We start from the raw sequence: 23,616 nt of genomic DNA, 5'->3' as shown, positions 1-23,616 counted from the left end.
AGTTGAGCCGAGGCCAGCCGAAGCAGCCAGTGAGCGGTCAGGTGATGGTCAGGTCGCCTAACTTGCCTTCCTCGGCGGTCCCGTGACGGCGCTTCTTCCTCGGCTCATCCTCTTACCTAATACCTTCTTACATAATAGCTTCTTACCTAATCATCTAACGACTAGCTTCCACGTATTCCGTATTCTGGATCTTCCTCGCGTCTTCACGCGTCTAAATGTATCACAACGGGATGCCTCGGACAGCTACATGTCGATTTCCAACACACCCAGCAAACACCGTCTCTGCCTTTTTTTTCCTTTCTTCTTCGTCTTCTTCTCCGGCTTCTTCTTTCTTCTTCTCCCACTTTCTTTGTATGGTAAATGCACGCACAGTGAGTCAAAGGGGGGGGAAAAGGGGTGGCGAGGCAGGCGAAGCAACGCGCCAAGACCCGGTCTATCGGCAGTGATTGGCCCCCACTAGTCCGCATCGGGCAGGCTCTGGCCCCACCCATGACGCCGCCAAAAGGAGAAAGGGGGAAGGCCGTGGCCCGAAGGACGTGGAGGGCGTGGGCGTAGGGCGTCTCCGAGTGCGCCGGGCAACAAGTATAAAAGGAAGGCCTCCGCCCGCCTTTCGCCTTGCTTGCGACGCCGAAAAAGCTCTTCCTGCTGGTCTTGGCATCTCGCTCCTTCGCCATTACATCATCTACCTCTATCTACATCTACCTACATCTACACCATCACCACTCTACTACTCTACCACCTCTTACTCTATCACCTCTCCACCTACCTACTAATAGAGAGCTCTGCTCACCGTACACTAGCGTATCAAAGGTAGTTAATATATCTTGTTGCCTGCTTGCGTTGGCTTATCACCATGCTTCATCTTCATCTTCATCATCATCTCATCATCATCATCATCAACTTCATCTCATCACATCACATCGCATCTTATAGACGCGATATCGCATGTCCCTGTTGCTGACTTGCGCCAGTTAGTGGTAGTTCGCGACCTTTCAGCATCGGGGGAGGCATTCACTTGTTCATCTCCCATCACTCTCACGGTAGGCCTGCATCAATATACCCTCACTCTCACTCCACTTCCGCTCGCACTCGCACTCACTCCTCGTCATGGTTCTGCGTGTCGCGTGCTGCGTGTTGTTGTTACCGCGTTGTGTTGCTGTGGTGCTGACTTTATGTAGGCTGTTGCTTAGCCTGTCGCATCGAGTCACCTGACCTCTTCGACCCTCGCCCTCGACCTTTCTCTCCGTCAACAAAACAACAAGACCTCCACAAGACAGTCACACCGAATCGCAATCATGGATTCTCTGACTACCCATCCCGCGACCGCGCAACAGGCAAAAGCGTTCACGTCTCCGGCCTCCCTGTCGTTCCCAGGTGGCGCTGGCGAACTGACCCCTCCCTCGTCCGAGAAAGAGGCCAACGGGGCCCTCCCCCACGGCCAGCAGGCTCAGTCCATGCTGCAGTCTCAGTCGCAGGGGAACCCGGCTGCGGCAGGCAGCTCGGGCACGGCGGCCACGCCCGCGACCCCAGTTGCGACTCCTGGAGCCGGCCCAGGCGTGAGCGGCATTGTACCTACGTTGCAGTGAGTATTTTATACATCATGATTTTCTGCTCTTGTGCATTGCATTCGCCTTTGCCCTTCTGGCCCACCAGAAAGCTGAAGCAAGATTATCATGAAGAAATATCGTTGCCACCGTCAATCTTGATTGTCGACTGGATCTCAAGACCATCGCCCTGCACGCGAGGAACGCCGAATACAACCCAAAGGTAAACATCTCTACATGTTTGTCTGCATAAATATACAATGCTAACTGGAACAGCGTTTCGCGGCCGTCATCATGCGTATTCGAGATCCCAAAACCACTGCGTTGATATTCGCATCCGGCAAGATGGTCGTCACCGGCGCAAAGTCAGAAGACGACTCGAAGCTCGCGTCCCGAAAATACGCCCGTATTATTCAGAAGCTAGGCTTCAACGCCAAGTTCACCGACTTCAAGATCCAGAATATCGTCGGCTCGTGCGATATCAAGTTCCCCATCCGTCTCGAAGGTCTAGCCAGCAGACATCACAACTTCAGCTCCTACGAACCAGAGTTGTTCCCTGGCTTGATCTATCGTATGATGAAGCCGAAGATCGTGCTGCTGATCTTCGTCAGCGGCAAGATCGTGCTTACTGGTGCCAAGGTTAGGGAAGAGATATATCAAGCTTTCGAGATGATATATCCTGTCTTGACTGGTAGGTCCATTCTGCGATGTAAGGTTTATCTACATCGTTCTAACATGTGCAAATAGATTTCAGAAAAGTCTGAACAACCCAAGACGATATCTATGACTCTCAACCGACCCACCCTTGTATTAACAGTTTCCTTCCATACGTTTTGAAAAAAAAATTGAACGAGGCATGGTACGGTACTGCAGTGGAAAAACTGATCAAAGCGCGTTCAACAATCTGGAAATCGTGCGCAACATCAACTATCCACGAACACCACTACCCAACCTCTTCTCTACGCCCCCCTTTTCCCCAATTAGCTCTTTTTGTCTCCTTTTTACTCATTGCATTTACACGGCGTTATAGCGACTTGCCACTCGGTTTGTTTCTTGCGGATAATCCCTGAAAAAGAGAAAACAACCCCCTTCCTAATGCCTTGAAATGGGCAACGACTAACATCCTACCTACTTACCTACCAACCAACCAAACAACCTTTAGAGAGAAGGCCTTTTCTTTTCCTACGGTTTTGCCAACGGTGCATACGGTGCTGGTGCAGGTTCATGTCTTTTCTTTCTTCTTTTACGTCTTTCCTGGGTCGTTTATTTATTTGACCTCCTTTCTTTCTTTCCTTCCCACTACGACCACGATTACATTGCGATTGCAGATGCATCCGTAATGAATCATCTTACCACGCACATCACATCAGCAGAGAGATATGGGACAGTGGATTCGATTCGATTTCTGTTCTCGTCTTTCCCCCATCCTATCTGCTTGCACTGCGTGTTTGTTTGTTTGCAGCTTTAAAATAAAAAAAGTTTCGGTGCAAGGGGAGGAACATGGGAAGTAAGGGAACGGAACCAGGGGAAGGGGAGTGAGTAAGTTTTTTTTTTTTTACCTTTTTTTCTTATGCTCCTTCGAGCTTATTAGATTGTCTCGAGGCATGTTGTGGCTTTCGTACTCGGTGGCCCTGCATTCGCATACATGCCTGCCTGCGCGTGCGCATGGCCGGCTTCTAACTTGTATTGTTGCAAGGAAAAGAAAATATATTAATGTTTTATGTAAAATGGGTTGTTTCTCATCTGTTTCGTTTCATGCGTGCCGTAGCGTAGCGTAGTCTTGTCTATCGTATTGACTTCGTACCTGCCGATCTATATATAACTTCACAGTCTACTACAGCCGACTGCTGACGTTGATGCCATCGCCCTTCGCCAATTCTTCAGCCAACACCATTCCCTTGACGCCAGAGCGACTACCGTCTTCCGTCCAGACAGTAGCTACACTCCCATCGGCCCGGGTAAGTGGTTTCTCAGCCCACTTCCACAGCGCAGCGAGATCAGCATCGAGTTGGCCCTGCATGGCATCCACGATCTTTTCGCCCAGTACGGGAAGGAATTTATATCCGTGTCCGCTGCCACCCGTTGCAATGAACAGTGATTTAATCTCCGGATGGAAAGAGATTATGAAATCGCCCTCTGGTCTATCGCGTGGAGCCCGTTAACACACACGCACCCTCCTGGACCAGCTACAGGGGGGTTTGACAAGAGCAGGGAACAAAGCAGGGGAAACTCACGTATCTGTATACCAGCATATGCGCGTCTTTGTAAACGGCCTCTCCCCCAGCGCAGGAAGCATCCCTCTCAGGGCCGCGCGAGCTGCCTTTTGCCCTTCAAGAGGCAGGGGCGCATCATTTGATGGGAGACTTACTTCTATCTTACCTGGTGCAGTTGGATGGTTGATTATAGTTGGATTCCGATAACCGTACGCATGTCTTCCGATCTTTAACTCGTTATTGCGTGGTGGAATGATGAACATCCCTGTCGAAAAGTCAAGTAGCGTCGGTATATCGTTAAGCTTCCTCTGTTCCTCATCCGTTAAGCGTATGTATGCCAGGGAATGGCCCGTGGCTTCTGCCCGTCCACGAAGGTCAATTAACTTCCCAGTCCATGCGCCGGTAGCTAATACCACGAGGTCGGCCGATAGCGTTTGACCATCTGATAGCCGGACGCCAGTAACTTTGCTGCCCTCGGCTTCATCGATGAGTAGTCTCTCAACTTGCCCGACGAGGAAACGTACCCGGCCCATCTCATCCAGCTTCTTCTTCGCATATCTCACTCCAGCCTCGGCATTGCCCCAGGCAGAATCCCAGTTCACGTAGCCGCCGTTAACGTGTGATCCGACGCCGTAGCCGGGTACTACGCGCCGTATATCTGCTGCAGACGGCAACTCCTGCACTGCATCGGGATTCAACCGCTTGACGTTCTCGTAGCTCCGTCTCATGTACTCGTGGCCTGTAGCGGTGGAAGAAACCAACACCAGACCGTTCTGGTGATGTCGTCCATCATGGCCCCAGGGTGTAGAGCGCCATTGCGTAAGAGCCGAGTTGGCAAGACGTGAGTATGCTGGGTTAGCGTAGTCGGCGCGTAGAATGCGCGAGGAGTCAACGGATGAGCCGTGAGGGTTTGGAATAGTCGGGGCAGCCTCTATAAGGGTTATGGTACCTGTGTGACGACGGGAGAGGGCTAAGGCCGTTGATACTGGTGGTGAAGTGTTAGTGAGCAGTCAACGGAGAGGGGAAGCCGGGGAAAGAAATACAGCCGAAGACGCCGCCGCCGACGATGAGGATTGAGTGTGGGAGTTTCGAGGCCTCTGTAGATGGTGACATCGTGTTAATAGAGGTGGAATAGACGGAGAGACGATGCGAACCTTTGCTCCTCTACCTGTCAAGGCCAGTCAGTATGTTGATGCCGGTGCGAGGTCGGCTGCCAGCTGGCGCCGAGAGTGGAGATAGCATCTAGTGTCAGTCGTAAGTAAAATAGCTAGTCAACGGCTAAGCCATCCCTCGACGATGCCAGCTATTGATATACCCGATACATGTTCAAGGAGAGGAAGAAGGAGTATGTTGATGCCATGAACAAGGATGAGCTGACGCTTATCGATAACAAATTTTTCTCACCATTTGCACATTTACACATTTACAGCATCAACAGCATCAACAGCACCACGACAGCCAGGTATCTGCTGGTCAATTGAGCCCGAGACAGGATGCGTCCATCTATACAGCTCCTCAAAGCTGTGCCTCGAAAAGCACCTCTGGCTCCTCTTCCGAAATCGCCGTCACCACACCTACATAGGTCCGTACTGCTTCTACGCGCACACTGGCAAGTGTTAACAAGTCTACAGAGCAACACCACGCAAACCTCCAGCTACTACTCATCATGACGTGCCGTCGCCATCACCATCTAGACCTCCGACCAAGTCCCGGCCGATCGTCCTTACCGTCGCGGCCGTAGCCATGTTCTCTCTCTCCGCCTACGCGAGCTACCTGTACACCACCTACCGACAAGCAGCGAGCTCCAGCCCATCCTCGATACCGGACCACGACGTATCAGACCGGTACCGCACGACAGCCCCATCGTACGATTCGGACGTCGACATGGCCGAGCGAATGATGCGTATGGGCAAGAGGCGGCGCGACCTGGTGCGTAAGGCGCGCGGAGACGTGCTGGAAGTCAGCGTTGGCACCGGCCGGAACATACCGTACTACATGCTCGGCGAGAGGAGAGGAGTAGACAAGGACGGCCGAGCGAGCGTGCTGGGCTGTCGGAGCGTCACCTTTGTCGACCTCTGGGGGGAGATGGTAGATATTGCGAGATGGAAGTATGAGGAGTTTGGGAGTAACAAGGAGAAAGGCCGGGCGAGGGTAGTCTTCCTTGCACAGGACGCGATGGCACCCGTCTCTCCTCCAATCAACGCCGGCAGCAAAGAGAATAAGAAGAAATTCGATACAGTGGTGCAGACGATGGGCCTGTGTTCGCACCCCGACCCCGTGAAGCTGCTCCGACACCTGGGCACCGTGACGGAGGAAGACGGGGGCAGGATCCTGCTTCTCGAGCATGGACGGGGCCACTACGCGTGGGTGAACAGGTTGCTGGACGATCTGGCGCCCGCCCACGCCGATCGGCACGGCTGCTGGTGGAATCGAGACATCGGGGATATCGTGAGGGCGAGCGGGCTGGTGGTGCTGGAGGCGCGGAGATACCATCTGGGCACGACCTGGGAGTATGTCCTGCGGCCAAGGAAGGCGGAGGAAGGAGAGGCAGCATCATCAGCAGCAGAGGATGATAGATCTACGGCTGCTCCTGGATCTGATGCATCTACTACCGCATCTACTGGAACAGACGGGTGGTTGGTTTGGAAGAAAGGATGAGGCCCTGAGCCTATAGGGACGAAGGAAGAGCATGCGGTGTGACGTTCCCTGCATGGAGGTAGAAGGATAGCTACATGTACTGGAAGCAAGTATTCGCAGGTACCTCCCCCGATCTACGGTGCTAAGTCCACTCGCCACCACCACCTCTCAACTATTTCCTGTCTCGCCTCTGGATTATGTTTCTGACAAGTGAAAGTGATATATGCAAGCCGGTGCAGGCGGTGCAGGCTGGAGCAGGCCGGTGGGTGTCGGTGCATGTTGCAGGCGTGAAGCAGCTTCGCAGGGATAGGGCCAGGGGAAGCGAGAGGTGAATCAGGAGCAGCGTCCGTTCTCCGTATAAACTCCGTATCGCCCCATCGAGCAGAACCCATAGAACAGGGCCGGCACACGACAAGAAGTGATACATGCTAGCGGCGCAGGGATGTGCAGGTTCGCAGTGCGCGGCGGCCCTGGCACCCTGGCATCCGCTGGCAAGTCAGCGATCGAGCGTTGGACGGGGGGAGGTAGGGATGTCGCCCGTTAGTAGGTGTATCCCCGGCAACAAGGGCGGCGTTGGTAACAGCCTTTGCTTGTTTCGTCCGTTTCGTCGGTCCACTTAGCACTTTTAGCAGCTGCTAGCACTCGGAGATCAGGATAGATCATGCTTAGAACAGATAGAACGATCGATGGAAGGAGATATGAGTATAGATTTGTATATATAAACTTGATATAGGAAGAAGGTTGAGATAGAAGAAGGAGGAGGTTTGATATACAGTACCTAGGGGTACATCCCTTATCTTATAGTTACGGTGACTGAAGAAGTACCTCGAAGTACCCACCTGCCCCCTTGCCCGATCAGGCCTAGCGCGCCCCCTTGCCCGAAGAAAGAAAAAAACCTGCTCGCCGCCTTTTCGTTCTGCCTCTTCTCTACTTCTACTTCTATCTCTATACACCGACACTCTCACCTACACTCCCTACACTCCCTACTACATACATAAGATAGAATGGGCTACAATACGCGCCGCAAGTCGCTGTCGCTGCCGTCGCTAGGCATCCACATCCCGAGCGGTCGCCGCGCCTCGACCACCAGGCCGGCCACCGCAACCAGCACGATCACGCCAACAACACCCTCGCAGCCCCCGGTGAAGAAGCTGAAGCGGTCGCACGAGTCGGCAGAGGGCGCAGAGACACCAGCAGCGGCTCCGGATGCCCTGCTGCTGTCCAAGGAGGCCGCGCGAGCAGCTTCCTTCCACACGCCGCCCCCGTCACCCTCCGCTGCTGCCTCGGACCAGGGGCAGGCACAGCTCAAGATAGACACCGAGGGGATAGCGGACGATATAGTGGTCGCCGTCATCCAGCAGCTCGAGAAGACCGGCAACAGGCCCCATCTCATCAAGGAGCTCGCCGCCGTCCTCTCCTCTACCACCGAGTCCATCGCCAAGTATGTCCCTCCTACACTCCCCCAAAGAATGTTCCCTACTCAAGGATAGACAATGCTAACGGAATAGTTCTGCAAATGCGGCCGCACTCATCTCCTCTCGACTGTCACTCTATCTCAAACGGCCGTGGACCGCCCTGGCGCCGTGTCCCATCGCCAAAGAGCTCATACCCGTCCACCCGCGCAAGGTCTTCTTCTACCTCACAAACTGCCCCCATCAGCCCCTGCCGCAGAACTCGCACGACATCATCTCGCCCTCGATAGAGAAGGAGATCACCCCGTCCCTCTCCAGCGTGGACATCGGCATCGACGACCAGGATCTCGACCTGGACCTGGACGATGTGCAGACGCGAGACAGGTCTCATCTCAGTCCCAGCCCGGAAGTAGATCTCGACATGTCCATCGAGTTTGACCAGGGCCTCGATCAGGACCACTCTGCCGACCCAACGGCCTCGTTTTCCATGCGCCAGCACTCTCACGCCCACGGACATCGGATATCGCATAACCACCGCGCGGCCTCGCCACCGCTGGAAGGTGATGAGCGAGAGTTTACGCTTACGGCTAGCATGGTACGCGAACGGACGACTAGTGATGATGGGACCGCACACCATCTCCGTGGTCTGCTTATGCACAATCAACTCGATGACCAGCAGGACAGCACCCTGGATCTAGACATGGACTCGCCTTACCTAGACGACCACCATACAGAGACCACAGAGGAGTATACGGACTACTTTAGCAGCAAACCCATCAGCATACCAGTCAGCAGTGCAAACAGCAGCACTGATCCAGGAGATACGGTATACGGCACCTCTCCATCTCCTTCAATTGCTTCGGAGGTCTCCTTGGCCTCTCTTACCACCGCCACCTCTGATTGCTGCGACTCGGATGAGGACGTCAAGCCACATGCCGCTCACGAACGGGCACTTAAGAGGACATACGACATGACCCTCCCCGGCATGGAGCTATCCCAGCCCCGAAAGCCGTTGTCGGTCGACTGCACCTTCAGCTTCAAGCTCGATACTGCTCTCGAGTCCTGGGTAGACTTCCGCAGCCCCGAGACTGTCGAGGTAGATGAGCTCGACGCCATCTTCGCTGACATCTAGTCTCTCTTCTCTTCTCCTATCTTCTCTACTCTTCACTTCTATCTATTCCCCTTACACTAATACGTCTTTTAACTCCTATCTCTTCTCATTACCCAATTTGTACTTCTACTTATCTGTATATATAGGTGGTTGCGTTTCTTCCTCTTCCCTCCTCATTTATTGTTTGTTTTATGTACTATTTAATCTACCTGCGCGGCGTACGGCACATCACTACGGGAGGGAGCATTTGTTTTTCTTTGCTTTTCTTTCCTATCTCTTTCATCTGCTTTACGACTACGGTGTTTCGGTCTGGCTCGGCTCGGTTCGGTGTTTTGGGCTTGATGTCTTCAAATAAGCGTTTTCTGTCTTTGTTTCTCGTCTTTTTTTATATATTTACGGTCCAGTGCTTTGCTTGCCTGGTTGCAGAGCAGGTTGCCTGAACAACACAAACAACAACACAAAAAAATCAGAACAGAAATTACTCCGCTTCTCATTTTTCTTGCCTTTTATTCCATTTCGGGTCTTCGCTGCTTGCGTTCTTTATGTTGAGAGTCTACGCCGCCTGTTTTACATATGCTTTCATGCATATAAAAAGTTCCGCTTGTTACTTCTTTGTTTCTATTTTTACGCGGTCAAGTACAGGTGGGAGGATGCAGTGCAGACGGAATCATCTACGGAGATCCCATATCCAATATTCCTACAGATGGCTGATGATGCGACATTAGAGAGATGGGTGATAAAAATATACGAGTCGAGAATGTTCAGTTACTTTGTTCGTCTAGCGCCAGAATGAATATATTATTATTTGTTTTTTATTCATTTATTATATGATCTGGTCTCATCTCGTAGCCATAAGTCATATATCCTGAGCATGTAGATAGATGTACATATGCTAAACCATCCCTCCCCCTTTCGCCGCCCCCTTCCTCGCTTGCCTTCCCTTTGCCTCGTTATCATATCAATACAACCCACCCATTCGCTCATCGATTCCCGTACTAGACATTCCCCCTCGCTAGTTCTAGCCAGATCTACCCTCCCCAGCAGTGAATAGTATGTTTCAACCCTATGCACCTGGTGGCGGTGGCGGCGGTGGCGGAGGGGGAGGTCGATGCGTCCCATTCCGTTCCCGTTCACGTTCGCGGCTAGGTATAGATTGGGCTTGTGACGGTACTGCTGCAGGAGGCGGGCGGGGGAGTGGATGTTCCATTCGCTGTCTCTGTTGGTAGGATGCAGGAACGCGGCTGGTCGTAGTCGTAGATGTGCGATGTTGGTCTCGATCTCGATCGCGTTCTGGTTCTGGTTCTGGATCGGCCTCTCCTTCTTCTCGTTCACCTTCTTCGATTTCTTCGCCTTCTTCTCGTTCTTGGGTGGTGTCTGGTTGGGAGGATAGGTTTAGGTTCGAGGCGGCGTTGGTGAAGGAGTTGGTTACTTGGAGTCGTGGTACGGTGGCAGCTGTAGATGGTGCCGGTGACTTTGACGCAGATACAGCGGACCGGGATATTGACTCCTCGGAGTCCCGGCGCTGGCGTTTGGGCGAGTCCGTTCCATTCGGGACAATCTCGCCGGGTTCTTCTCGGTCGTGTTTGCGTCCATTCGTCTCGCTGCCCTGGGACCCGGGACCCGAACCCGAACCCGCGCCTGAACCTGAACCTGATCGCGCATCATTCGTTATAACTTGTCTCGTCAAATCAGTTGCTTCTTCCCCGTTAACCGGGGTAGGCGCGTATTTCTGCCCTGGCTTCGGTAGCGGATAGTTGTCGTATATCTCTGCCATGCGATTACATGCGCGCCGCACCTCTTTCAGATCAACATCGATCTGCTCCCACCATGGCCTCCCCGCTTCGTCGTCTTTGAATGTAGAATCGCAGTGTCTGGCAGCTGCATACAGCGCGCTCGCAGCGATTGTCCTCGCGCCGAACTGTACACAAAGTACTGTGAATGTCGAATCGTTGACGAACGCCCATGCTGAATTCCGCAGTCGTTTGTCGTCCTGTACCTGGAAGAAACAGATGAAATCATAGAGTAGACGATATGGCTGTTCTAGCTGAAGATCAAAACAGAGAGCTTCCAGCAGTAGATCTTCGTTATGGAGAATGGTGTCCCGCCATTTCCAAAACTCCTTTGACTGCTCGTCCACGATGACGTTGGGCTGTTTCAACGCCACCCTGCAACAAGCTACTATCAGCTCCTTCATCTTTCGGCAGTTCTCCTCCACTTTTGTCGCAAGAAATAACGCCGTGGCTGCGATTGGGTAGGGATGTCTGCCTGGTCGCTGAGGCAGATCTACCATGCTATACCGCATAAAGAAGCGGTGCATGTATACGCTCGCCGTGCAGAGAGTGAGTTGTGGAAGTTTTAGCAATATACCGACTTGTGTGATAAAGTTCACGCCTTTACTCCGTTGCGTGTGTTCGGTCTCCATGGACATGCCGTCGAGTATGGAAGGGGCATATCGGAGGTCGGAGTCGGTGAAGAGCCATTGCGATTCGTTTGAGACGAGGACGGGGTTCGAGGGAGAGGGGACAGGTTTCGTTGGTGCCGGTGCTGACGCTTCCTCCTTTGATGAGGAGGTCGCTACCGATGACACCGGCATCGTGTACGTTAGATGCTGGGGTGAGACTTCAGTACACGTAATGCTGTAGTAAGTAAGCTGCCATAGAAATAGTGTATGACAGTGCTCCTGGACTGGGTGAGGGAGGTTATTGAGATGCGCGCGAGGGGACTGATATCTCGATTCAGGCAAGGAGGTTGCGCCAGCGCTCGCTCCAGGTAGAGAGTGAGTAGTTAGGGGTCGAGAAGAGAGGTAGAGAGTAACAGGGAGTATTAGAGAGAATAATAGAGGTATATGGGCTATATTAAAGCCATGATCAAGCCGAGCGAGCTTCCTGACCAACTTGCTGAGATCGAAAGCTGGTCAAATTGTCAAGAAGTTCGGAGTAACGATTTTACAGTGTGGTGTCATGTGACCAACACGCGATCTAGACTACATGTAAAGATGAATGATATACGATGTAGAGATGAATGATATAAAGATGAATGATGGATGATGGATGATGTACGGTGGATGATGGATAGATGTAGAGATTTACGATGAACGATGGATGATGTAAAGATGAATACATGACTCGTAAATTCTCCCAGGATTATCCCAATGGTATCATAATAGATGGCCTAGTCAATAGATCCATAAACAAGATAGAAACTCCAGGCTATCTCGCTAGAAAATAAGTAGGTAATATGCAAAATCATTCTTCTTCGCTGACTTCACTCTCGTCATCACTCGGGACATGGTTGTTATATCGTTGCTGCTGCTGTTCCATCGCCAGCCTTGCTTCTTCTTCTCTAGCACTCTCTTCAAGGGCCGCTTCCATTTCAGCAACTAGATCGTCCTCGAAATCAGCTGGCTCCTCGTCTCCGTCTAAATTGTTAGACGGCACATCTTCCATGATCTCATCTTCGTCATTTTCTTCGTCATCGTCATCCACAAGCCGTCGTCCGATTAGGAACGACGGTCGATTGTCGTCTATCTCGTCTTCGTCATCACTGCGGTATCCTGTCTCGTTGAATGTCGGGCGTTGCGGTGGAGGAGAGCCCATGTCAATGATAAGGTCTCCATCCACGATGATGTTACTGCCGGGTGATGCAGCCAGCCGTGATTTGTGTTCATCGTCCGAGGCAGAATAAACACCAACCAGATCTGGTGTCTCCACGGACTCAATGATAGTTTCAACCGGTTCCGGTTTTGGCGGGAGTGATATTGCTGCCGACGCAACTGGCTCTGGCTCCTTTGCGGTTGCATTCCCACTGCTAGCGGCCTTGGGTTGCCGTTGTTTCGGAGGACGGAGCGGATTTGGTTGAGCTTTGCTCTTGGGTGCAGCTTTCGGCTTGGGCTTTGGTTTCGGCTTAGCCGCTGGGGCCGGCACCGATCGGGGTGCTACAGGTTTGCTCACCACCTGGTGAGGATCTGGTGTCCCGGGAGATGAACCGTATCCAGTAGCACGTTGTTTGTTCTCCACGGCCTTCTTCTTCGGAAGGAAATGTCTGTAATCGAACGGATTGTCCGCATCAGCCGGCCCTAGATCCTCGTCCTCGCTCTCATTGTCCGCTTGTCTGCCAGCACTATCACCCGTAGACTGATCATCTTTTGAAAAAGAAGTGTTCAATTGACTGTATTGTTCCGCAACCTGTCGGTCTGTCTTTCCAGGCGCAGACTTTAGATTGAAGTTCAACCTTGTCGAAACGGGCTCAAGAATAAACGCCTTGCGCTTCGGGTCATAGATCAAAACTAGATTGCTATTCTCCGACTTTGATGCCGTAGATTCCGGGTCTACACCGCCATCGTACACGTACGTCAAGTTCGTCTGCTCTGCATTCCCGGCCTTGTCTTGTATCGTGAGTTTATATCGGTCTGGGGTTCCGGCGGAGGATATGGTCGTCCTTTGCTGTGGCGTTCCACCTTTGCTCTTGTAGTTATACGTCACATTCACGAACTGACGGTCTCTTGCGGTCTCTCTTCCAGCCAGCTTGTCTCCCAGCAGTATAGGGTATTCGCCTTGCCGTGTCGGATCGATCATCGACCCTCCGTTTAGATTAGGGGTTTGCGGAGCAGAGATGGTAGCCATGGCGGCTTCGTAGGGTGGTGGAAACGCGCGACGGTATACCGTATACGCTGGATATGAAGTCGCAAGGGCGTAATGGCATCAGCAGGCGATGGAACAGCGAGTAATAGAGGGCTCGATGGATGCTGTGATTCCTGAGCTGAGCCAGTATCAGCGACCTGCCGGCGAGGCTGTGAAAGAAACCTTATGAATAACGCATTATAGCAAACAATCCGACAACAATGGAAGCAATGGAGCCAGGTCTGATGAATGAATGTCTTTATCCAGCGGTCAAGTCGGGATGTCCCTCTCTTGCTGTCTCTGCTTGGGGGGCGAAAGGTGGGAGAAGCGGAAGTTGGTGAGACAGGAGCCAGATGACTGCGACCCGGCCTTCTGATCCGCCAACTCCGACCCTTGCATATATTCTTCAGGATGACCTTATATTTACTGGTGTCTACCGATGTCTACAGGTGAATACCGTCGATTCTAGAGTATGATTCTGAGCAACGCTATAGACATGGTCTCGTAATTTATCTGTTGGATAATATCCGGGGTAAGGTTTCTATCCAATGGCGTCAAGCGCCTTCACTTTGCGGTTGAAGAGCCGCCCTTTGCACCAGCAGCTTCACCACCGGCCGTCAGCAAATCTAGACGCTCGGCTAGGATGCGGTGCTTTCGAATTGCATCTTCCCACTCAGGAACCGCATCAGCTACGTCGTCGTCCGGCTCTTGCGTCCCCTCGGTAGTATCTAGCAGAGATAGTATCAAGCTGAAGTCACCGCCCAATCGACCCAAGCTGGCTGCGCAGTAGAGTACCTGGGTAAGCAGACTCTCCCTAGAACCCTTGTCTCTAACATTGGGCAGATATTCCTCCAGGGTCTCCGCCAGTAGCTGTGCCAGGTGCATCGGGAATGTAGCCAATGCCGGAGGTAACTGAGAGAGCAGAGATGGAACCCCTGCTTCTAAATGCGTGTTTGCTTGTTGTTGTGGTGGCGGTTTGATATGTGAATTTGTTTCCGACTCTGAAGATATGGGCGCAAATATATTCTTGTACAAAGACACAATCGCAAAGCTTTGTTCTCTGTAAATTTCAATATATCGCTTCAGGAAACGTTCCGTCTGTTGACCTCCAGACCATGTATTTTTCGATACATTCGCTCCTTCGCCGGATGGCCCCCTTGCACCATTCTGCCGTCTGCGGACAGTCTCTTGGTCTGCCAGCTCACGGAGTGGCTCGAGGGCACCAAGCATCGTCAGAAGGTTGGCTAGACGGCAGACGAGGAATAGAGCACCAAATGCACCTTCGCTGCTGCTCCCGGTACCGCTACCACCCGCTGACTTTGATCTCGATGGCTGTTCAAGGTCCGGGGCAATACGTCGTAGCCATCCGATAATCCTCATAGCAGGTGCCAGTCTAATATTCTGTACCCGCAGGTCGGAGATCAGGTTGGTGGTCATATCCTTCATAGCATCCTCTGCCTGCTGTGATATATCCTTGGCCAGAGGTGACTCTGGATATAGCGTCTGCAGCCGCTTGATATGTGCAAACAGGTCCAAAGCAGCCGAGTAATTCGAGCTGCTCGACAGGCTGCTCGACGACGCTCCGCCGGCATTGGCTGCAGCCGATGAAGAGCCCGAAGAAGATGACACCGCTGTAGAAAGCAAGGCTGGTAATTCTAGTATATCAGAGAGTATATCCACGTTCCTGGCTAGTTGGAGCGCCTTCTTCCTCCTGTCCAGTATCTGGCTCTCCCCCGTTTTACTGTACGTGGAGGAGAAGCACAAGGCTTCCTCGTCGAGCTTCGGGATAGCATCTCGCAGCCGCTGTGTCTCTGTGGCCAGGCGTGGAAGGGATGTTTGCAGTGACCGGAGGTTATCCGCAGATGTGACGAAGGACTTGTGAGATCGGTTGGCGAGCGCCTGGAGGGAAACGAGGTTCGAATGGGATGTCTGTGAGAGCGATTGGAGCTCGGTAGATGTTAATGAAGCAGTGTTTAGGGTTGGTATGCGGTTGAGGTATTGCGCAGTTGTTGCGCTGGTCGCGGGGGGAGGAGGTCGAAGGGAGGTATCCGTGGCATCAAAGTGAGGGACGAGAAGTTCGTAGAGTGCGTCCGCCATGATGAGACCAGGGAAGAGTCGTTTAGTCCATCAGTTCGTATTATTCAAATCTGTAGCTCGATAAAAGCTGTGGAGAGTAACCGTGAGTTGTTCTCTTTACTATGATCGCATTGCTAGTTCTATGCTAACATAGCTCCATGCTTACTCCGTAGATATCTTCTAATCGATAACGCGGGCAAGAAATATTATATCAGGAAATTATTATCTTCTGACAACATCCTCTCTCTCGTTCCAAGACTCGACACTCTGTCCATAGGTTGAAGCAACTATGCTAGACTTGATACTTTCTATACAGAATGTTTTCCCTTTCTACCACGTTATATACCAATTTGAACATGTGCTTCCTGTCCGCCCATAACTACGGTTCAGAGGCCCAAATAATAAGTAGCGGAACAAATCGTGGTAAGGGAGTCAGTAAAAGGGAAACGAAAATGCCTTTTGATAGCGTTGTTAACTTAGTATGGACTTCTGGTGAAGAAACAGAAAAAAGAGGGCTCAGCGTGTTTCGAGCCTGGTTCGAAAAAAGGGAGATGGGCCGCCCCTTTATTATACCTCGACATTTAGAAGGATCAAATTAGCCGTTCGGCTACTGTCTCGTAAGACGCGCAGAAGGCATAGCAGTTTATTAAGAAGAGAGTAAAGGCCATCAACGGAATTCTTCATGGTACGGAGTAGACTATATATCCCATCCGTCTAGTTGTCACTATCAATTACATTCACAAGACGACCCCGATAGACCAGATCCCTTCTTCCCCGGTGCTGTCTTTATTAAGACATGATGATATAATATTCCCCTTCTTCCGCCTTATGTTCCGGTACGGGGCCTCGAGCGTCCTTTCATGGGTATAGGCTGTGACGTTGACATATATGAGTATGGGGTCGTCCACTGCTATCCGCATCGTTTGTCATAACAATATGTTTGTCTAAATATTTTAGTTATTATAGACATCGGGTTAAGGAATTTGTTATTTGGTTATTGCATATTGTATCTGTTTAGATAGCAAACCTATCCATGAAGCTACGTTTGACCCCGGTTAGGTAAAGCTTCCTAACCCATCTAGCTTGCTTCATATCCAAATCGTTGACCGTGTTTCATATTTATTTATTTATACAAATATTTAACGAATATTTTTCAGCGGTGTGTATATAATTCTAAGCTTACGACTTATTGGAGATACTTCAGTTCTCAGTCACACCCAACATAATTCTTCAGTACGGACGTATGTGTTAAATAGCAACATGGGCAAGCCACGAGTCAGTATGAGCGATCATCCCTATGTGATATCAAGAGACATCGAAGCTAACACGTCTGTCTATCGCAGTTGATTATTCTGATCCGACATGGACAGTCGGAAGGGAACAAGAATCGAGAAATCCATCAGTCAGTTCCTGACCACCGCATCAAGCTTACCCCAGAAGGCCATCGACAGGCATTAGAAGCCGGCCGCAGACTACGTGAGATGCTACGGCCGGATGACAAAATACACTTCTTCACATCCCCATATCGACGCACTCGGGAAACCACAGAGGGAATCCTCAAGTCTCTCACCTCAGACGACCCCTCGCCGTCGCCGTTCCCCCGCCAGGGCATCCAGGTTTACGAAGAACCACGACTGAGGGAGCAGGACTTTGGCAATTTCCAGCCATGCTCCGACGAGATGGAGCGCATGTGGCAGGAACGCGCAGACTATGGCCATTTCTTCTATCGCATACCGAACGGCGAGTCTGCTGCGGACGCATACGACCGAGTTAGCGGGTTCAACGAATCGCTATGGCGGCTATTTGGAGACAACGACTTTGCTAGTGTCTGCGTGCTTGTTACCCATGGCTTGATGACTCGCATCTTCCTGATGAAATGGTATCATTTCAGCGTCGAGTACTTCGAAGACCTACGGAATATCAACCACTGCGAGTTTGTGGTTATGCAGAAGAACCCCGATAATGGGAAATACATACTACGGAATAAGTTACGGACGTGGTCTGGGCTGAGAAAGGAGCGGGAAAAGGAGCGTGAGGCCACCAATATGCCGATCATGTCCCCTGTCAGTCCGATGAGGATATGGGGTGGGTGTCCGGATGGGTGTGACCATGCGCGCCATAGGTACCGAGCAGCGAAGGGGTCGTTGCACCAGAGCACGTCGACTACGGGGCTGACGGCTGGGATCGAGAGGACAAGTAGCATGGGGAAGGAGGTAGAGTTGGATGATAGATACCAGGATGATGAGGAAGAGGAGGAGGAGGCGGCTTCAAGTGAAGAGCTTGATAAGCCTTTGCTTCAAATAAAACGTACCTCCGCAAAACATCAAAAACACAAGCATGGCGAATTGACTCCCAGTCTAGATATACCATATCTCGGCGGTCGGGACGCTGGGGGTTCGAACAGTGGCATTCCAACGCGCCGCACCACGCCGTCACTAGAGAAGGATGATGATGCCGCTGCCCAAAACAAAAATGTCGAAGACGTTGCCCGGCTGAACTCCACCTTAAGGCACAGTAGACATAATACCGAGTATGATAGAGACGACGACTACCCAGATGATGACGAAGGGGAAATAGAAGACGAGCAAGCCAAGCTCAAGGAAAACAGTGTTCAGGGGAGTGTATATTAGTACACGCCCAACTCTCGACCTTCATATTAATATCTAGGAAACCCGAGGACATTAACTTATCTGTACTCACTTTCCAAACATAAGCTGTGACTTTCTACATGTGTTAGAACGTTGCTGGGGATATCATGTATAAATTTAGAACACATCAAGCCATGGGAGTAATATATGTCAGATAACACCATACCTACCTTTCCATATAAGCTCCTGGTCCCATCTCTATAGTTTGCGATTCTTCGGCTGCGTCGGGGTGCCAAGTGCTATTTGGCGATTTCGACTATTAACAAGATTGCAAGCATCCTCCTGCGAAATAAAGGTAGCAGACACAGTGTCATAACCGAATTCAGCCAGGAGAAAATTGTCAACGCATGTCTTGATTAATTCAAAGTCGTGTGGAACTGCCTTTTCGCCGCGCCCGAAACGTATCCCCATCCATTTCTTCCCTATGGGAGGAATGTCGTTGCCGGTTAGCGGTCTAATCCCCATCTGCAATGGGATAATATGGGACGTCTTATCGGGCTCCTTTGATTCAATCATAGCAGCACTCGATGGTTCCTTAAAGGATACGATGAGCTTTGCATAGCGTGAAAAGCGAGTAGTTGTTGCTGTTCGATGGGTATGGTTTCTGGGCTTAGCAGAGGATGGGAATAGTTCAAGAATGTAGTCTTGTGGAATAATGTCAAATGACCCATGATAGTACGGTACAAAATGAGGTTTGTACAACGCTTCTCCGGGTCTATTCATGCTAGTTTCTAGCACACTATTCATCAATTCTTTTTGGTGGGCGGACCCTCTGTTAACCGACTTGAAGTATATGTGACAGACCAAGGCTTGGAGGTAGCCAGTCGGTTCTTCTTGAATTTGTATTTCTAGATACCGTCTTGCGAGGCTGCCTAGTGTATGCGCTGCAGATAGATGTGTTAATTAAGAGACATGACATGCATTGAGGTGAATACCAAGGAATTGAAAAGGAGCAAGGTTATTAAGGGAAAAGGGTAGGTTATACCTTTCGCGCTCTCTGGTGAGATATCATTCCAGGGGTTGACGATCTGTATACATACCGGGATCGGATGCTTGGTAAACCAGTCTGGGTGTACTCCAGTAATCTTCTTCACTTCCACCAGCCGGCCATCATGGGTAAGGAGTCGAAACTTAGTGTCAAGTGGGCTTTGACAGCAGCGATAGGCGTATTTCCAATAGCTTGCTAGATTTTGAGAAATTCCTAGGGCAGTAGGTATTTCAAGTAGAAAGATGCTAATTGGACAGCCTGGGGAAGACTTTTCATGGGAATCCTGAATTACTTTGCTTCTAAACTTGTCTAGTCGATGAGTCCGAACAGAAGCAACCTCGGATTCAGTCAGGTGCGCCAACCAGTCGTGATGGAAGTATCCCAGATACCCTTGGCGAGTCAACCCTAGGACCCAACTTTCTGTTGTGGAAAAGCTCGGTATTTCCATAATGATGTCTCCCTGTTGGAGGCCAGCAAGCAAATAAAGCCGTTCCATAAGGATGGACGGACGTGGCGTACAATCGCAGATAATCCTCTTGATATCGATTGGGAAATTAAGACGTGTGCTGCTGATATAAAGATCGCGAGAATAGGGAAGTCCAAAATAATCGAGTACATGCCCAACTTCCCATTGCAGAGATCCTCCGTTTGCGCCATGATGTTTTCTGTCCACCTCACCTAATTGAAACTCTTCCTCGGACTATGTAACGCAACGACAAAAATATTAGCAAGATTCCACTTCGGGTTATAAGGATACAAATACTTGCCTGCGAGTAAGTCGAGCTATTATCCTTCGGAGACCTAATAATTGTCTGGAAGGGGAGAGAGCTATTTGGGAGAGGTATATGATTAATTGGTTGGATAGGTGGGCGTTGGGACACGGAATCCCAGCATTCATCGTCATCATTGATAGCGGGTATCGTTTGAGAAGTAAAGTATGATTTCTGAACATGTTGTTGCCCTGCAAATTTCTGCTCGAGCTCGTTCAGTGCAGGAAGATCCGAATCTTCCAAGTATCTTACAATTGCATTCCAATTTTTATTGATATCCGTTAGGGAAATGCCATCTTCAATTAATTCCATCTCCAGATCCGCTCGTGAAGATCCGCTCGTTTGGCTTGGTTCTGTTGGAGTTGACAAGGTGGTAGGGGGTCGTTTCCCTGATTGGATATCTTTTTTGATATCTTCCAAGATATGTTCGATCCTCACAATTGCAGAGGATGAAATGCCGCTACGAAGAACACCGATGGCCGTTATGTGATAATTTAGCTTCGCACGTAGGGATTCCACCTCCTGCGCCGCAAACTTCACTCTATCCCAAGTTCGCTTCTCCGATTTCCCCAAGCTACGGTATTTGACCGCAAGTCCCTCGAGCTCTTGAAGTGTGGGCTTAAGATTGGAAATTGCAGTATTAATATATGCATGGTGACCTCGGCCGTGCCGGTTAAGCATCGAGTTCGAATCTTGGGCTTCATGTTCTATCTCCTTAAGGATGAGGTAGAGGGTGCTAGATATATTGCGTTAGCAGGCATTGTCTAAGGAATTGAGAGCTATTGAAACAGAAACAATGGCTGCAGATATTCAGACTTGCCTGAGTTCATTCACAGCTTCAGCATAATTTGAAGAAGCGGATTTACAAGCAACGTAGGCTGTCCAGCAGAGCTGAGCAACTGCTATAAAGTCGCCTATGGAAAAACCTAAAGCCATCTTCCCCAGGACAACACCACGACTTGGAATCTTCTAAATACCATGATTATTTGGAGCATTCGATTAAAAGTCGAAGATGGTTCAGCCGTGCAGGCTAGATGAAGAAATATATTCCTCCTGAGGTTGCACGTCCAGCCCCAGCCCGGATTTCACCTGGGGCCATATTGCAAGGGGAGTTACGTTTGCCAAGGTAGTTAACATATTGAACTGCGTTAGTCTACTCTGTACCAGTGAACAAGGGGAGTACAAGCGTACACATATATTGCTTGCAGCCATGGGCCGGCTTGACAGGAAAGACAATCTCCAGCGAGGTCCTAACTATATCTCGGTCATGTCACGTGACCGATAACTATGTCTTTGTCTCTCTCCTTGCCAGGTTAAAACGAACGACAGTTCTATCATGATCAAATCTATATCGTCTTCCTCGCTAGTACATTGACAGTACGGCAGCAGGAGCTGATCAGGAGCCAGATGACAAGTCATTTACCTGACGTTTTCTTGTGTGGCTCTCGAAAAATGAAAACGACAAGGCTGAGGGGCAGCCTGGCTACGCATACGAACTCGTCATGTAGGCATCCCACTCGCAGAGTATACGCAGCATGCGGAGATCTCTGCTATACGTACCCCCAAAGCCCCCAATTTTACCAGTGTACCAGTGAAACATCTTTAAATCTATATTATAATTACTAAACATCGTCCAACGTCACCCCTATCCTTTATCTATAGGCCTGTCTATTTTCATCCTGCGGGTTGTCTTTATCAGACTCATTGATAAATTTTTGGGGTCCTAAAAAGGCGATATTAACGCACATTCTGACCAAATGTCGGATATTCAACCTCAGGTAGACGTAGGTCTGCTCTCGCTGCAAGGCCTAAGCTTGTTCACGCCAGTCCTTGCTACACTTTCAGCGGATGACGTGAACCCCACTGGAATATTACAGATGGAGCACATTGGTGCTATTTTCCCGATCAGTGGGCAGTATGCAGCGAGGGTTCCTGACTACCTGCAGCGTTGTGCATCCACCCGGCTTGATCGTCTCGGCCTTCTTGTCGGATGGCGGAAGGATGATTGTGCATCATTTATGGCGAAATCAGCTGGCGGACAGGCAATTGCACTATTATCAACCTGTCTCATAAATATGTTTGGCAAAGAAAAGACGGGAGACATTCTGTTTGACCTCTCACAGGAGCTTAGTAGTAGCTCGACCAGTGTGGCAAGTGGTGCACAGCTACGAGAGGTGGCCAGTTGTTTGTCTTCAAAGCTTGCCATAATAGGGTTTGGAAACGTGCTCGCTGCTGCGGCGAGCCGCATACATGGCGTTTATGCGATGTTACAGAAACCCATGCCGGCTGATACTCTGGATGAAATGACAACCGAGTCCGCTGTTAACTTTCTCCATTCTCTATCCCTGGCGCTGCCCTCGAAGGACAGACATGTTCGCATATATGGAACCCAATCTCTGAGTTATATTTTTGCCTTTGTTATGATAATGTTCCCCGCGGACGCGGTAGTGTCAGTTGATAATGAAATTATCTTCGAAGGTCAACGAAAGTCGATTATTATTGAGTTTGGGGTTTCCGACTTTCCAACGCCGACAGAAATCACCATTGAGACTATTGTAAATGCGTCTGGCATAGTTCACTTGCCTATTGTTGTCACGCAGAGGGATCCTCCGGGTTTTCCAGGGGTGTGCCAATTCCAGTTTGGCGGGTGGCTTGCTCAATATCTGCGGCTTGTGTTTATTGACCAGGAGGTGGATATATCTGAAGAGCTTCTTGTCGCTTGTTGCGAAACGTTGATTTCCCTTGCGGAAAATATGAAATACTCCCGTGGGGATCCCCCGACAGCACAGGGCAGTCTAATATCTCTCCTAGGGGTTCGCCCTTACGAAAGGATGAGACGGATTTGCCAGACGGTATTTGAGGTTTCACCTCTAACACACCACACAGATCTTAAGGCTGCATTTGACAACCTTATAAACCGCTTTATATCAACATCTCGGCCCTGCTCGTGTCCGACTATATGCTGTGATATTAACCGCGCATGGGGCTACTCACCAACGGAGCCAAAAGATACTGCGTGGCAACCTCCATTGCAGAAGAATCCACTATGCTCGTTTCGAGTTCTCTGGGGTGCCCTCGGGCGTGCCTTAGACCATGGGCTTGCGTCCTTCTTCATTGATGCGGACGCCAGTGTCGTTGTCCCCTCCCCTTCCCACTCTATTGGCGCTATGGATATCATTCATGAACACCCCAAAAATGAGCTTCCAAATTTAAATATTGACAGCCTCCATAAGGGTATAATGTCTTGTTTCTCAAGCTCTGACAATGAGGACATAGACATGTCTGGCCGTTATCTGGCCGTTTCGAACTCCAGTACTATTTATCCCGGTAGGCTTCGACGGCTAGAATTAGACCAGGAAAACGGTCTAAGTTATGAACTAGTTGACGGGGTCCTTCAGTTAAACGGTCGGTATCATACGGCCCTGCGTAGCTCTCTAGAACCGGAGAGACCTGAAGCATCCAAATCATTATATTCCCACTCAGGCAATATTATACCTTCGAATGCAGGGGTGCACTCCGATCTGGTCCTCACATTACGCGAGCTTTCAAAGTATCTGGAACTCCGCTGTATAGTGGTTTTTTCCAAAACTAACATCCC

At 50.4% G+C, this 23,616-nt stretch overlaps 9 protein-coding genes across 9 annotated transcripts; 5 read left to right on the top strand and 4 right to left on the bottom strand.

Annotated features, from left to right (window-relative positions):
- Positions 1–1,295: 1,295 nt before the first annotated feature.
- GIQ15_01025 (TATA-box-binding protein) lies at positions 1,296–2,308 on the top strand (the record flags this gene model as incomplete). Its single annotated transcript, XM_033548442.1, has 4 exons — positions 1,296–1,582; positions 1,680–1,767; positions 1,821–2,235; positions 2,292–2,308. 4 exons carry the CDS (start codon positions 1,296–1,298, stop codon positions 2,306–2,308), a joined length of 807 nt encoding a protein of 268 aa, XP_033409393.1.
- A 1,070-nt stretch (positions 2,309–3,378) lies between these two features.
- Positions 3,379–4,870, bottom strand: GIQ15_01024 (uncharacterized protein; the record flags this gene model as incomplete). The annotated part of the gene is made up of 3 exons (XM_033548441.1): positions 3,379–3,685; positions 3,779–4,742; positions 4,801–4,870. 3 exons carry the CDS (start codon positions 4,868–4,870, stop codon positions 3,379–3,381), a joined length of 1,341 nt encoding a protein of 446 aa, XP_033409392.1.
- Positions 4,871–5,079: 209 nt separating this feature from the next.
- On the top strand, positions 5,080–6,415 carry GIQ15_01023 (oxa1 multicopy suppressor; the record flags this gene model as incomplete). Its single annotated transcript, XM_033548440.1, has 2 exons — positions 5,080–5,219; positions 5,389–6,415. 2 exons carry the CDS (start codon positions 5,080–5,082, stop codon positions 6,413–6,415), a joined length of 1,167 nt encoding a protein of 388 aa, XP_033409391.1.
- Positions 6,416–7,398: 983 nt separating this feature from the next.
- GIQ15_01022 (mucin) lies at positions 7,399–8,938 on the top strand (the record flags this gene model as incomplete). Its single annotated transcript, XM_033548439.1, has 2 exons — positions 7,399–7,835; positions 7,903–8,938. The coding sequence occupies 2 exons, from the start codon at positions 7,399–7,401 to the stop codon at positions 8,936–8,938; spliced, it is 1,473 nt and encodes a 490-aa protein (XP_033409390.1).
- A 1,042-nt stretch (positions 8,939–9,980) lies between these two features.
- Positions 9,981–11,510, bottom strand: GIQ15_01021 (cyclin; the record flags this gene model as incomplete). Its single annotated transcript, XM_033548438.1, has 1 exon — positions 9,981–11,510. The coding sequence occupies one exon, from the start codon at positions 11,508–11,510 to the stop codon at positions 9,981–9,983; it is 1,530 nt and encodes a 509-aa protein (XP_033409389.1).
- Positions 11,511–12,162: 652 nt separating this feature from the next.
- Positions 12,163–13,539, bottom strand: GIQ15_01020 (uncharacterized protein; the record flags this gene model as incomplete). Its single annotated transcript, XM_033548437.1, has 1 exon — positions 12,163–13,539. One exon carries the CDS (start codon positions 13,537–13,539, stop codon positions 12,163–12,165), a length of 1,377 nt encoding a protein of 458 aa, XP_033409388.1.
- Positions 13,540–14,100: 561 nt separating this feature from the next.
- On the bottom strand, positions 14,101–15,633 carry GIQ15_01019 (uncharacterized protein; the record flags this gene model as incomplete). Its single annotated transcript, XM_033548436.1, has 1 exon — positions 14,101–15,633. The coding sequence occupies one exon, from the start codon at positions 15,631–15,633 to the stop codon at positions 14,101–14,103; it is 1,533 nt and encodes a 510-aa protein (XP_033409387.1).
- A 1,239-nt stretch (positions 15,634–16,872) lies between these two features.
- On the top strand, positions 16,873–18,242 carry GIQ15_01018 (phosphoglycerate mutase family domain-containing protein; the record flags this gene model as incomplete). The annotated part of the gene is made up of 2 exons (XM_033548435.1): positions 16,873–16,887; positions 16,956–18,242. The coding sequence occupies 2 exons, from the start codon at positions 16,873–16,875 to the stop codon at positions 18,240–18,242; spliced, it is 1,302 nt and encodes a 433-aa protein (XP_033409386.1).
- A 3,533-nt stretch (positions 18,243–21,775) lies between these two features.
- On the top strand, positions 21,776–23,448 carry GIQ15_01017 (uncharacterized protein; the record flags this gene model as incomplete). Its single annotated transcript, XM_033548434.1, has 2 exons — positions 21,776–23,345; positions 23,417–23,448. 2 exons carry the CDS (start codon positions 21,776–21,778, stop codon positions 23,446–23,448), a joined length of 1,602 nt encoding a protein of 533 aa, XP_033409385.1.
- Positions 23,449–23,616: the final 168 nt, after the last annotated feature.

The sequence above is a fragment of the Arthroderma uncinatum genome (assembly GCF_011692745.1).
Source record: "Arthroderma uncinatum strain CBS 119779 chromosome Unknown scaffold1, whole genome shotgun sequence".
Classification (NCBI taxonomy): Eukaryota; Fungi; Ascomycota; class Eurotiomycetes; order Onygenales; family Arthrodermataceae; genus Arthroderma; species Arthroderma uncinatum.
Note: the sequence above shows the minus strand (reverse complement) of the source record. Positions and strands in the feature narration are given on the sequence as shown.